General features: G+C 42.5%; 1 protein-coding gene across 4 annotated transcripts in view; it reads right to left on the minus strand.

Moving 5' to 3' along the window:
- PDE10A (phosphodiesterase 10A) overlaps positions 1-13,483 on the minus strand; it is a 178,786-nt gene that overhangs the window by 55,346 nt on the left and 109,957 nt on the right. For all 4 annotated transcript variants that reach the window (XM_082276919.1, XM_082276918.1, XM_082276917.1 and 1 more), the window contains exons 4-5: positions 11,332-11,452; positions 9,374-9,423 (exon numbers count right to left, since the gene is read on the minus strand). In XM_082276919.1, coding sequence (XP_082133045.1) covers positions 9,374-9,423; positions 11,332-11,452 — 171 coding nt within the window. The remainder of the gene's footprint in view (positions 1-9,373; positions 9,424-11,331; positions 11,453-13,483) is intronic.

A 13,483-nucleotide genomic window follows, 5' to 3' on the forward strand; every position in this document is an offset into this window, starting at 1 on the left:
TTTATATGGACAGATATTTTTACAAACTTACTTTTGTGCCGTTAAATTATAAAGGAATTTTTTCTAAAGCAATGTCCTCCTTTAAAGGCCAGTGTATCGTCTATGTTTTGCAAAAAGAAAGGGACTGGCTAATCTGGAGCTTTTCTTCAAATTAGATTAATTTTCTTTCAGTTCTAATATAATTTTCATGTAAAGAAAATTCTGCCTATACTAAATATTGCACCAAAGAATGATTTACTATGCATTCTTAGTAATCCATGCAAAAAGCAATTTGCATTGATATGACAATTTTCTCAATACTAAGAAATAATAGCACACAGTACATAGTAATCACTTACTGGTTTTCGTTTTGCAAAAATTAAGCATTTTTGTAAAAGGAAATTATCTTTTATCCTAATTAGAAACTCACTATTTAATCCAGGCTAAAGACAGTTAAGGATATCTAATATTTCAAAAATGTTCCTTTGATGAGATTAACACAAGTCAAAATTCTCAAATCTGAATTAATTTTAACAAGCAAAAGTATACACGTGTAAAGCAGAAGCTGAAGTGGAGTTAGTGCTTGTGCTTCAGGTTTTATCATAAGTTCCTTAACAGAATATAGTCAGAACACACATCACTAAATATTAGAAAACCATTTGAGAGAGTAGTTATCTACTTTTTAATAGGATTCCTCCATTCTTACACACTGCCCTCCCAAAACGTAATTCTCAAACCAATGTACACACACACACACACACACACTCCTAGCTGGATAACAATCAGATTTATGTAAATTTTCCAAGATACCGAACAAAAAGCCCAATGCTAAATTTGGGGGGAGGGGAAGGATTTTGCCAAGTTTGAAAAATTCAAATCACAAACCTAGCATCGAAAGATTAAGCCACCAAAAAGCAGATACTACTCTTCAACTGTCCTGGGTTGCAGTGTATTCTATTACCATCCCCATCAGCCGTTGAAATCAGGTGGGGCAGTGTTTCCTTGCCTCCTCCCCCCAGACCATCTTGCTGTTGATGGCCCATCATTGTCCTGCCGCCTGACTCATAGATAACTCCCTCTGGACTATCATCTGTTAATGAGCCCAATCAACACCTGGCCTTATGACTCATTACCCCATTGTGAGATGCTCCACCCAGAGGGAGGAACCAAGCATCCCAGCGTGGATATAAGCTGAGGTTGAAAACCAGAGAGGAGACCTTTCCACTGGATTTCCAGAGGACAGGAGCTACACAGTCACCATTGGACCTTCTGAGGAGGAGCAGACCCTTCCTTTTCCTACAGGATTGCCACTTCGGGAGGACTGCAGCCACCATTCTACCAGACCACCACCACCACCCTGACTAACAGGGTGCCAGGTTGTATCTTAACTCTGTCAGTTTAACCCAGTGTTATCCGCTTCTATTGGGTTTTTTTGTTTTTCTTTCCCCCTCCTTTTATTTCCCTATTAAATTGTTATTCTGACTTGGTGTCTCCCACTAGTTTGTTTTCAAACTAGTACATAATTTGGCGCCCAACGTGGGGCTGGCTGCTGAGAAAAGTCAGAATTACAATTTCGTATTGTAGAAGCCACCTACTCACTATGATGTTCAACATTCTTACATGGGTCTTGTACCTGGCTCTCTATATTTTTCCGCACATGGGGAGCTATCTGCCGATTGCAATGCTCCTGTGTAGACCAGGGTATGGTATAAAATTTGCTTTATTAGTCTATTATGCCTACTGCATGATAACCTCCGAGACAATGAACATAATTCGGAATATATACTCAACTTTGTCTGCTTGTCCTACTTTAGGCTGCTACATCTGGGGCTTCAACAATCATACCCAGCCCCTGGGGGGAGGATTAAAGAATGCTTTTTTCCAGCCTTTCAGACCGGACACAGCAGTTTTTGAAAATATTGAGTTCCCTGTGGATGTTAAGGATGGCATAATCTTCTTGTCAGTTCTCTTCTCTTTTTTCTCTATGACCTGCACTGTGTACACCATGCTTAGGATCAGAGCTATGGCACAGCATCCCCAGGATGAGAGGAAAAAAAAGAGCCGAGCAACAAGCACAATGTCTACACAGATTGTCGCAAAGAAGAAAGGAACCAAAAGCATAGTGACAGCATCCATCCCTACGCAGACTGACGCAGAGGAGAAAGAACCCAGACGCAAGACTGCAGCATCCATGTCTACGCAGACTGACGCAGAGGAGAAAGAACCCAGACACAAGACCACAGCGTCCATGTCCACGCAGACTGACGCAGAGGAGAAAGAACCCAGACGCAAGACTGCAGCGTCTATGTCCACGCAGACTGACGCAGAGGAGGAAAAAACCAAAGGCGCTGTCAGCATCTCCACACAAACTGTTACTGAACCAGAACAGCCTAAACCGATTGCAGTTGCCCCCGTTCAGAAGAAGAAATCAAAAAGCAAATCAGTCCGCATAGTGACTGACGAGGATGCAGCAGGACCTTCGCACCCAGCAGAAGAGGCAGAGCCAGAGATCATCACTCGGTCGCTATCCCTGGGTGAGCTGCGAGACCTGCGGAGGGAATTCACCCGCCAGACAAACGAGTCTATCCTGACCTGGCTGCTCCGCATCTGGGACGCTGCAGCCAATGACACCATTCTGGACGGAAGTGAGGCCAGGCAGCTGGGATCTCTGTCCCGGGATGTGGTCATTGACCAGGGGATCGGGAGAACCCAAGAAACTCTCAGCCTCTGGCGGCGACTGCTTACAAGTGTAAGGGACAGGTACCTTTGTAAAGAAGACCTCCAGGTGCACCAAGGGAAATGGAGCACAATGGAACAAGGTATCCGGTGCCTGAGGGAATTGGCTGTGCTGGAGATAATTTTCTCAGAAGATGAGAGATTTCCGAAGAGCCCAGATGGTGTCCAGTGCACATCACAGATGTGGTTGAGGTTCGCACGCCTTGGACCAGAGATATACTCCCGTTACCTGGCAACACTGCAATGGAGGGAAGGTGAGGACAGGGTGGGTGTCTTGGTGAACAAACTGAGGATTTACGAGGACACCGTCACAGCCCCATTTCGCACTCATGTCTCATCTGTGGAAACAAGGCTGGCTGAGCAAGTCCGGAGCTTGATCGAAGAAGGCCATCAGAAACTGAAAAAGGAACTTAAGGAAGAGATTTACCCGATCTCGCCAGAACCAACAAGAGTCTCTGCCATTAGGAGCCGGCGTCCCCCAACCAGGGAGAGAGGATACACCCCACGAGGTAACCTCTGGTTTTTCCTTCAGGAACATGGAGAAGACATGAGTAAGTGGGATGGAAAACCCACCTCCTCCTTAGCAGCTCGGGTACGTGAACTAAAAAGAGGGACAACTACCACAAGAAGCGCATCTAGAGTCAATATTGCTCCGGTCTCTCGCACACAGAACTCCAGACGGTACCGGAATGATAATATGACCGATCCTCTTGAAGGGACCTCAGGAACGTATTCACCGGAAGGGAGCAACATGCAACATGACCAGGAATAGAGGGGCCCTGCCTCTAGCCAGGTAGAGGAAAGGGAGAATCGGGTCTTTTGGACTGTGTGGGTCCGATGGCCTGGCACATCTGACCCACAAAAATACACGGCTTTGGTTGACACCGGTGCTCAATGTACTCTGATGCCATCAAGGTATGTGGGAGCAGAACCCATTTCTATTTCTGGGGTGACAGGAGGATCCCAGCAGCTGACTGTACTGGAAGCTGAAGTGAGTTTAACTGGGAACGAGTGGCAGAAACACCCCATCGTGACGGGCCCGGAGGCCCCGTGCATTCTCGGCATAGACTATCTCAGAAATGGGTATTTCAAGGACCCAAAAGGACATCGTTGGGCTTTTGGGATAGCTGCTGTGGAGACAGAAGATATCAGACAACTGAGTACATTGCCTGGCCTCTCAGATGACCCCTCTGCTGTGGGACTGCTGAGAGTTGAAGAACAACAGGTGCCAATCGCCACAGCAACAGTGCACCGTCGGCAATATCGCACCGACAGAGACTCTGTGGTTCCCATCCATGAGATGATTCGCAAACTGGAGAGCCAAGGGGTGGTCAGCAAGGCCCATTCACCTTTCAACAGCCCTATATGGCCAGTGCGTAAGTCCAGTGGAGAATGGAGGCTGACGGTGGACTACCGTGGCCTGAATGAGGTCACGCCACCATTGAGCGCCGCTGTGCCGGACATGTTGGAACTTCAGTACGAGCTGGAGTCCAAAGCAGCGAAGTGGTACTCTACTATTGACATTGCCAATGCCTTTTTCTCCATTCCTTTGGCAGCAGAATGCAGGCCCCAGTTTGCTTTTACCTGGAAGGGTGTGCAATACACCTGGAATCGACTGCCCCAGGGGTGGAAGCACAGTCCCACCATTTGCCACGGACTGATCCAGACTGCATTGGAAAAGGGTGAGGCTCCAGAACATCTGCAATACATCGATGACATCATTGTGTGGGGAAACACAGCAAAGGAAGTGTTTGAGAAAGGAGAGAAAATCATCCAGATTCTCCTGGAAGCTGGCTTTGCCATCAAAAGGAGCAAAGTCAAGGGACCTGCTCAAGAGATCCAGTTCCTGGGAGTAAAGTGGCAAGATGGACGGCGTCAGATTCCCACTGAGGTCATCAATAAGATCACTGCGATGTCTCCACCGACCAACAAGAAGGAAACACAAGCTTTCCTAGGCGCCATAGGTTTCTGGAGGATGCACATTCCCGAGTACAGCCAGATCGTGAGTCCTCTCTACCTGGTTACCCGCAAGAAGAATGATTTCCACTGGGGCCCTGAACAGCAGCAAGCCTTCGCCCAGATCAAGCAGGAAATCGCTCATGCGGTAGCCCTTGGCCCAGTCAGAACAGGACCAGAGGTGAAGAACGTGCTCTACTCTGCAGCCGGGAACAATGGTCTGTCCTGGAGCCTCTGGCAGAAGGTGCCTGGTGAGACTCGTGGCCGACCACTGGGATTCTGGAGCCGAAGCTACAGAGGGTCTGAAGCCAACTACACTCCCACAGAGAAGGAAATCTTGGCAGCCTATGAAGGAGTCCAAGCTGCCTCTGAGGTAATTGGCACTGAAGCACAGTTGCTTCTGGCACCCCGACTACCGGTGCTGGGTTGGATGTTCAAGGGAAAGGTTCCTTCCACGCATCACGCCACCGACACCACATGGAGCAAATGGATCGCCCTCATCACACAGCGTGCCCGTATTGGAAACCCGAATCGCTCTGGGATTCTAGAAATTATAACAAACTGGCCTGAAGGTGAGACTTTTGGATTATCTTCTGAAGAAGAGGAAGAGCAAGTGACTCGTGCTGAGGAAGCCCCACCATATAATGAGCTACCGGAGACTGAAAGACGTTATGCCCTCTTCACTGATGGCTCCTGCCGAATTGTAGGCGCTAACCGAAAGTGGAAAGCTGCAGTATGGAGCCCCACACGACGAGTTGCACAAGCTACCGAGGGACAAGGTGGATCGAGTCAGGTTGCAGAGCTTAAAGCCGTCCAGCTGGCTTTGGATATTGCTGAACGAGAGAAGTGGCCGAGGCTCTATCTCTACACCGACTCGTGGATGGTAGCTAATGCTCTGTGGGGATGGCTGGATCGCTGGAGAAAGGCCAACTGGCAGCGCAGAGGGAAACCCATCTGGGCCGCTGAGATTTGGCAGGACATCGCCACCCGAGTAGAGAAGCTGACCGTGAAGGTTCGACACGTGGATGCGCACGTACCCAAGAGTCGGGCTAATGAAGAGCATCGCAACAACGAGCAGGTGGACCGAGCTGCCAAGGTGAAAGTATCTCAGGTGGATCTGGACTGGCAGCACAAGGGAGAATTATTCCTAGCTCGTTGGGCCCATGATGCCTCTGGTCATCAGGGGAGAGATGCAACATACCGATGGGCCCGTGACCGAGGGGTGGACCTTTCCATGGACAGCATCTCACAGGTCATCCACAGTTGTGAGACCTGTGCTGCAATCAAACAGGCCAAGCGGGTGAAGCCTCTGTGGTACGGTGGACGATGGTCAAAGTACAGGTATGGGGAAGCCTGGCAGGTTGATTACATCACCCTTCCCCAAACCCGCCAAGGCAAGCGCTACGTGTTGACCATGGTTGAAGCGACAACTGGATGGCTGGAGACCTACCCTGTACCTCATGCTACAGCCCGGAACACCATCCTGGGCCTGGAAAAGCAAGTCCTGTGGAGACATGGCACCCCTGACAGGATCGAGTCGGACAACGGGACTCATTTTAAGAACAGCCTCATCAACACCTGGGCCAGAGAACACGGTATTGAATGGATATATCATATTCCTTATCATGCACCAGCTGCCGGAAAAGTTGAACGCTGCAATGGACTACTTAAAACCACCCTGAAGGCACTTGGTGGGGGGACCTTCAGAAATTGGGAAGTGAACTTAGCAAAGGCCACCTGGATGGTCAATACCCGAGGGTCCATCAATCGAGCTGGTCCCGCCGAGTCTGAACCCTTGCACACAGTGGATGGAGATAGAGTCCCTGCGGTACACCTGAGGGGTATTTTAGGAAAGACTGTTTGGATCAATCCCGCCTCAGGCAAAGGCAAACCCATCCGTGGGATTGTCTTTGCTCAAGGACCTGGTTGCACTTGGTGGGTAATGCAAAAAGATGGGGAAACCCATTGTGTACCGCAAGGAGACCTAATCTTAGGTGAGAACGGTGCGTAGGGTTTCATTGTATATATATATATATATATATATACATATGTGTGTGTAGAGTTTAAAGAAGGTATTGATTTGGGATGATGTAGATGGTAATAGAATAAGGGGTGGATAATGTCCTGGGTTGCAGTGTATTCTATTACCATCCCCATCAGCCGTTGAAATCAGGTGGGGCAGTGTTTCCTTGCCTCCTCCCCCCAGACCATCTTGCTGTTGATGGCCCATCATTGTCCTGCCGCCTGACTCATAGATAACTCCCTCTGGACTATCATCTGTTAATGAGCCCAATCAACACCTGGCCTTATGACTCATTACCCCATTGTGAGATGCTCCACCCAGAGGGAGGAACCAAGCATCCCAGCGTGGATATAAGCTGAGGTTGAAAACCAGAGAGGAGACCTTTCCACTGGATTTCCAGAGGACAGGAGCTACACAGTCACCATTGGACCTTCTGAGGAGGAGCAGACCCTTCCTTTTCCTACAGGATTGCCACTTCGGGAGGACTGCAGCCACCATTCTACCAGACCACCACCACCACCCTGACTAACAGGGTGCCAGGTTGTATCTTAACTCTGTCAGTTTAACCCAGTGTTATCCGCTTCTATTGGGTTTTTTTGTTTTTCTTTCCCCCTCCTTTTATTTCCCTATTAAATTGTTATTCTGACTTGGTGTCTCCCACTAGTTTGTTTTCAAACTAGTACATCAACACATGACCATAGATGTTCAGCAAATACTTTGTCCAAGCTAATCAAAAGGTTTTAATTTTTTTTTTAATTTCAGCTTAAAGAATTAGTTCATTCCTGCTTTTTCTATGTAGAATGTTTTTGTTCCCATTTTAAAAAGACATTTAATAAAAATAAATAAAACCACATTGCCAGTATTTGCTGGGCAATAGCTAATCTCACTTGGATACATTCTTTAAATTAAATATTCAAGAGACAAGAGCTACCCAAATTAATTTCCAATGGCAATTTCTTATAAGAAGTAAGCTAATGCATTACCATTTAGTTACAAGACTACAAACATGAGTTTGGCCCAAAGCCCACTACAGTGAATGGAAAATCTCACACTAACTTCAAAGGACTTGGGATCAGTCCCTATAATAACTACATGAAGAACATTCCATTTTGGATGATGCAGCTACATAGCAGTGGTTAATAAAGTCAGTGTGTGTCTTCAGTAGTTGGAGCTTTTTTCAGGAAAGAGTTATACTGGAATACTGGGAAGCTAATAGATTCATCTGCCTAATATGCTATTAAAAAAAAAAAAAGAAAGAAAACAAGCAGAAGGCCATATAGTACCCAGGCCCTCAGGGTATCAGAAGGCTGTGAGCAATCCCATATTATGCCACACTAATCTAATAGGAAAAACCTCACCACAGTAAGAATTCTCTTTTTCTCAAGCTGTAAAGTTAATTTTACTGTAATCTTTTACAAAGCATTTAGAGATGAGCATGCTCAGCTGGCAGGCAGTCACTGCCACCAAAGATGGCCAGCACTGCACATTCGGAATGGAGGCTGAACTTCCTGTGGGTTCCTGCCTCTGGCAGCAGGAGGAAGCTTTTCAGTGACTGTTTGCATCACCCCCTACCCATGACAATGGATGCTGTCACCTACTAATGAGAACCAAAGATTGCATTCATAAAGGATGAACAACATGTTTCTTAAATTATACCTCTCAGTGAAAGAGTTATTTTAAAAAATGTGCTGTTTATATGCTTAACAGAAGTCATTCAGAGAAAACACAATTTTTGAATAATAAAGTGGGTTATCTTTATTATATTAAATAATCATTATATCACAAAAAATGCAAAACCTCATTTCCATTTACTGTAGGAAATTTCTATATGGGCCTTCTTCCACATCAAGTAACTTGCAGGTTTGTACATCTTCAATCCTGTTTCCACTATTTCAAAAATGTAATTTTTACCCTTTTCTGAATTCAATTATTTCACAAAGAGCAAAGGAAATTGGCTAATGGACTATACAAGAATAAACTATTAAAACTGGCTGTGTAATGCAAGGAAACAAAAACAATAAGAAAAAATATTTTCCTCTCTAGTCACTGCTTGTTTCTTGAACCAATGAAAGACATAAAATTTCTGGCAAATTGTGATTTTTAATTTGATGGAACTGACTGAAGAACTAAACTGCATTTCCTTCTTGATAGCCATTTGAAATAACTACAAAGTCTTGTATCATGGTAGCTGTATAAATTAAACTGGATAGAAAAAGATGTAATGTATTCTAACATTCAAATAACAAAAGAACAAATATTGGACCCACTGTTATTTGAATTATTACATCAGATACTAATTGAATTCATAAATTTTAAATGTACCATTTATTTTATGCCAACCAGAATCTACATATGAAATTTACATTATCTCACTATCAAGTTGCAGCTGACAATTAACATTAAAAAAAAAAAAAAGGGAGATAACTAGATGCAAAGAATAGGCTATGCAGATAGTAAATCCAAGTTAAGTTTTCTGCTTCTTAAAGAGAATTAATAATGGGGCTAAATCACAAGTTAAGCTTCCAGAGTCAGACAAACAATAAAAAGCCAAAGCTTAAAAAAACCAAAAAGGCCAAGGATCTAAATGCAGTGAATATTTTTTTCATTACCACTATTATTAAATTAGAAAACATACTTGTGAATGTACAGAAAAGCGGCATTTTAATCCAGTATACTTACATTATTGCATTCTCCCAGGAAATACAGTGCAAATCCATCAGCTTTTGTAGCTGCCAAAGCAATAACAAAAGAAATAATTGTACTCCCAGGGATAAATCAAACTTATACAACATCTTTGAGGTGAAACCACAGATTCAATTCTACTTAGGACAAATATCTACCATTCTAAAAGTTAAGGTCTTTTGCTGTGTCCCCTAAAACTTCCAAGAGTCTACAAAGCTGGAGGTACTACAAAGTTCTTGCTTTCTCCATTGACATCTACTGCATTCTAAAAGATAATTAGAAACAACTTCTTTATACATCTATACTCCAAAGCCTAATGTTGGTAAATGCAAACTAATTTATGCAATAGAAGTAACATTAAAAAGTGTATTTACAATATAACCTGTCAAATACCATTATAATTTCTATGAGTAAAATAAATGCCATTTGTAAATGTTAAGCTATATTTGTCCTTGCCTTAAGAGAGAAAATCATGGGAAAATGAGGAGTTACAAATACTGCTATAAAAATGTGATTCCAAACAAACTGTTTCTATTTTCTGCACCTACTCCATCTTAAAAATACCGACACGCACTAGAAAGTTTGTAATTTTAGATTTCTACCAGATCCAGATTATGGTATGAAACAGGGTAAAGTCAAGTTCCTTAAACTCTCAAAAGTTTAGAGTCAACCAACCATCACAACTTACTCTCAAAATCAGAACAGTGTAGAGCAGACAATGTTTTTCACCATGCTTTACACAACAGACATTTTTGGATCATGCATCTGTCTTCCCAAAAGTTAATAAATACTCTAGCCAGTAAAAAGACATATCTGGTACCTATTGTCTTATGAATGAACTCAGGAGTAGTTTTAGTACATTTCAGGGGGAAAATTACACTTGTGTGCAATCAAATCAAACAGCCTTCTTAATTTCTTTGACAAAAGGAAAAAAGTTCCACTGTGTAGTTACTTGCTCATTGTCAACTCTACAACACTGGTAAGAGTTGAGGGCACAGTACTTTGCACTCGGATTTTAAATCCTTCAGCTGTAGGACGTAAGTATATTGAGCTACAAGGCAAATGAGTACTGCAAAGGAAGTACCATACAAAACACCCTCCCACCTGCTTTACAAAAGAAAAAAAAAAAAAAGAAAATTGTAAAACATGAGCACTCTGTCTTGTCAATTCTCACTTGCTGTGTATTAACAAATTTGATTTGCTGTAAGTTGGACATCAATATCCAAATAACAGCTTAAGCAAAATCAGTAGAGAAAAGGTCCTTTTAAAGCATCATATACATAAACCAGAACTATTACTCATCATTACAAAATGATGAAGTAGGTGGCATGGTAAAACCTTTCTAAAGAGCTGACTGAAATTTACTGTGACACATCCTATTGAAGTCTGAGTCCATCCACTCTGGCTAAAAAGAAGCCAAATTACACTAATTTTGTTATTGAGAGTTTTTTGTTTGTTTTTAATTTTTAATTTTGATCATGTGCAGTATTTTGTTACCACAAAAGATACTTACATAATAGAAAAAAATAGTTAAACAACTGAGTTTAATCTGAGATCACACTGAGGATATGCCTTCTTCCAGTGACATTTCAGTTTTGTTTCAAAAGGAGTTTAAGTATGCAGTGGTATTACCAATAGTTTGTTGTTGTTTTTTTTTTACTTTCAATATTGAAAGTGAAACACCATCATAACCAGAATATTCTATTGTTTGGTTCATTTAACACGAGACAATAATTTCGCAATTGGATATGCAACTCTCTCCAAAGACGAAATTCACTTAAGTGCACCCAGGGATTCACTGAGAGACAGAAGGTGAAGTAAGTTCACACCGAGAGAACATCCAATGAGAACATTGTTATCCCTCAATACCTGTCTTTATTAATTAAACCACGTAAGAAATGTGCTGTGCACTGATGCTGAGTAACAGCTTAGAGACATCTGATTCTCTTTCTTACCTATTTTAATGATGCTGCTCAGTTCATACAGAAGCAGTTGGTTATCTCCTCCTGTATCCAGGCGCTGCTCTATGTAGCTGTTTAATTCGTACACTACACCTTGCATATTCGTATCCTGGTACTATGGAAGCAAAGATGAGAAGAACATTTTGGAATAACTCAGATGTATTTTGCAAGTTTTAAACAAAATAATATGCTAAGATTTCAAGCAGAGCTGTCCTAATCCAGCTGCCTGAAGAACAAGGTCACTCCTAAGCAAGAGGCGCAGCACTCCACTCTCTGTTCCATTAGACATTTGTTCAAAGCACATTGAGAACATCACTGAGCAATTAATTATCACCTAAACTGGGCCAGGATCATGGAAATTGTCTAAAGAAAATGAGAGAGATGACAATTATAAAGTAAGTAGACTTCAACTCCTTCCTTTTTTGCTCCTAGTCCACCAGGAAAGGAAGAAAGCAACTGCCTTAGCTACCATCTTCCACCTCAGATTCACGTGCCAAATGACGGAACTGTGCCAAGCACCAGGGCTTTCAGGTGGTGGTAGCTCAGGAAGCTCAGCCTTTCAAATACAGAAACAATTAGCATCAACCAAGTGAAGGACAAAAAACACAAGTCAAAACCACACCAGCCACTGTGGCTTCATAGGCATTTGTTTCAACTGATGATGGCAGACACAAATCAAATCTGTTGGCAGATTACAAATCAGTTAGGATATTTAGATGGGAGCCATGGGGTGCTGATTGCTGGTATGATGGAACAGCATGACATGGTTAAAATCTCACAGGAAAGGAGATGCAGCCTCCCTTCAGGGGCTCAGCTGCATTTGTTTATCCATTTCCCGAGTTCTGAGGGGCTGATAAAAACAGCACTAAATGCGTATGTGTAGCATGACAGCGTCACGAACAATAATTTCACAGAAAGAAATACTTGGCACTAAGTAAAGATTCATTACCCTGCCCAAAACTGGTAATGTGGTAACTGAAGAAAGTAATATGGTCAATTACTTACTGAACTCCATGATGCAGTAAATTACATTGCTTAAACTAAAAATTAAGCTGGTGATATTTAGACAAATTAATGTTGCTTGAAAGACTAAGGCTTATTCTCTTGCTCATTCATACTTCAGAGCCAAATTTAATATAGATCAGACTAATATAAACTACTATGGAAAAATGCTATAAATGTTCAGAGTACCGCAGTCTACCCCACTACCACTCCCATGTTTATGTGCGTACAGGTAACTCTGCTCAATAGCTTTCTAGATCTTCTCTGTCTGTAAATGTGGGTAAACATCTACATATGACACTTACTGACGGATTAGGCACAAAACTTACACAATATATTTCATGATATAACTTTTATTTCCACTATTATTTTCATGCATACACCACATTATGTCATTAACTCAGAGCATATAAAGATATATATATTTAGGGTATATTTTGCTGCTTCATCTCAAAAAAACCCAAAAAGCTCCACAAACAAAAAATCTCAAGTGCTTGCTGGATAATATCAATCCCCAGTTTCTTTAAATTAAGCAGATCTTAATGTTGATTTTAAAATTGCTCCTGAGAATATACAATCTTTGCCATGACCTCTTCTTAATCTATTAATCTATTGCTCCACATGGACATACTAGAACATTGGACTCCTAGGCTGTCCAAATATTCTCAATGTATAACAAACCTGACACTTCATAATTCTTTCTGTAAAATGATGTGATGATTATACATTTTGACAGCAATGTAAGGTCACACTGCATAAATGCATAAACTGCTGCAAGTCTTGAGTTTACAATACAGCATGCCACCACCACTATTAGCACCATATGGCAGCTGGCAAGCTTCCACTGCCTGCCCTCTGCTGTGTCCCACATTTACTCCTGTATGATTATTATTCACAGGGAGAAAACAATAGCATAGATCTATGCAAGTGGAGCTTTTATACTTACAATATGTAGCCATAAGTAGCCATAAAGCAGGAAAATGGTGAACAAGAGTCTACACTATTCAGATGTGCTAACCCCAGTCTGCAAAAGTATGTGTAGCCACATACCCTAAAGCAACAACAGCTAATCAAGCACACATGCACAAAGCCTTTATCATGTGGAAAAATGCCTTCTCAGAACTTGGAAATGATTACATATCTT

This window comes from Coloeus monedula (genome assembly GCF_965178545.1).
Source record: "Coloeus monedula genome assembly, chromosome: 2".
Classification (NCBI taxonomy): Eukaryota; Metazoa; Chordata; class Aves; order Passeriformes; family Corvidae; genus Coloeus; species Coloeus monedula.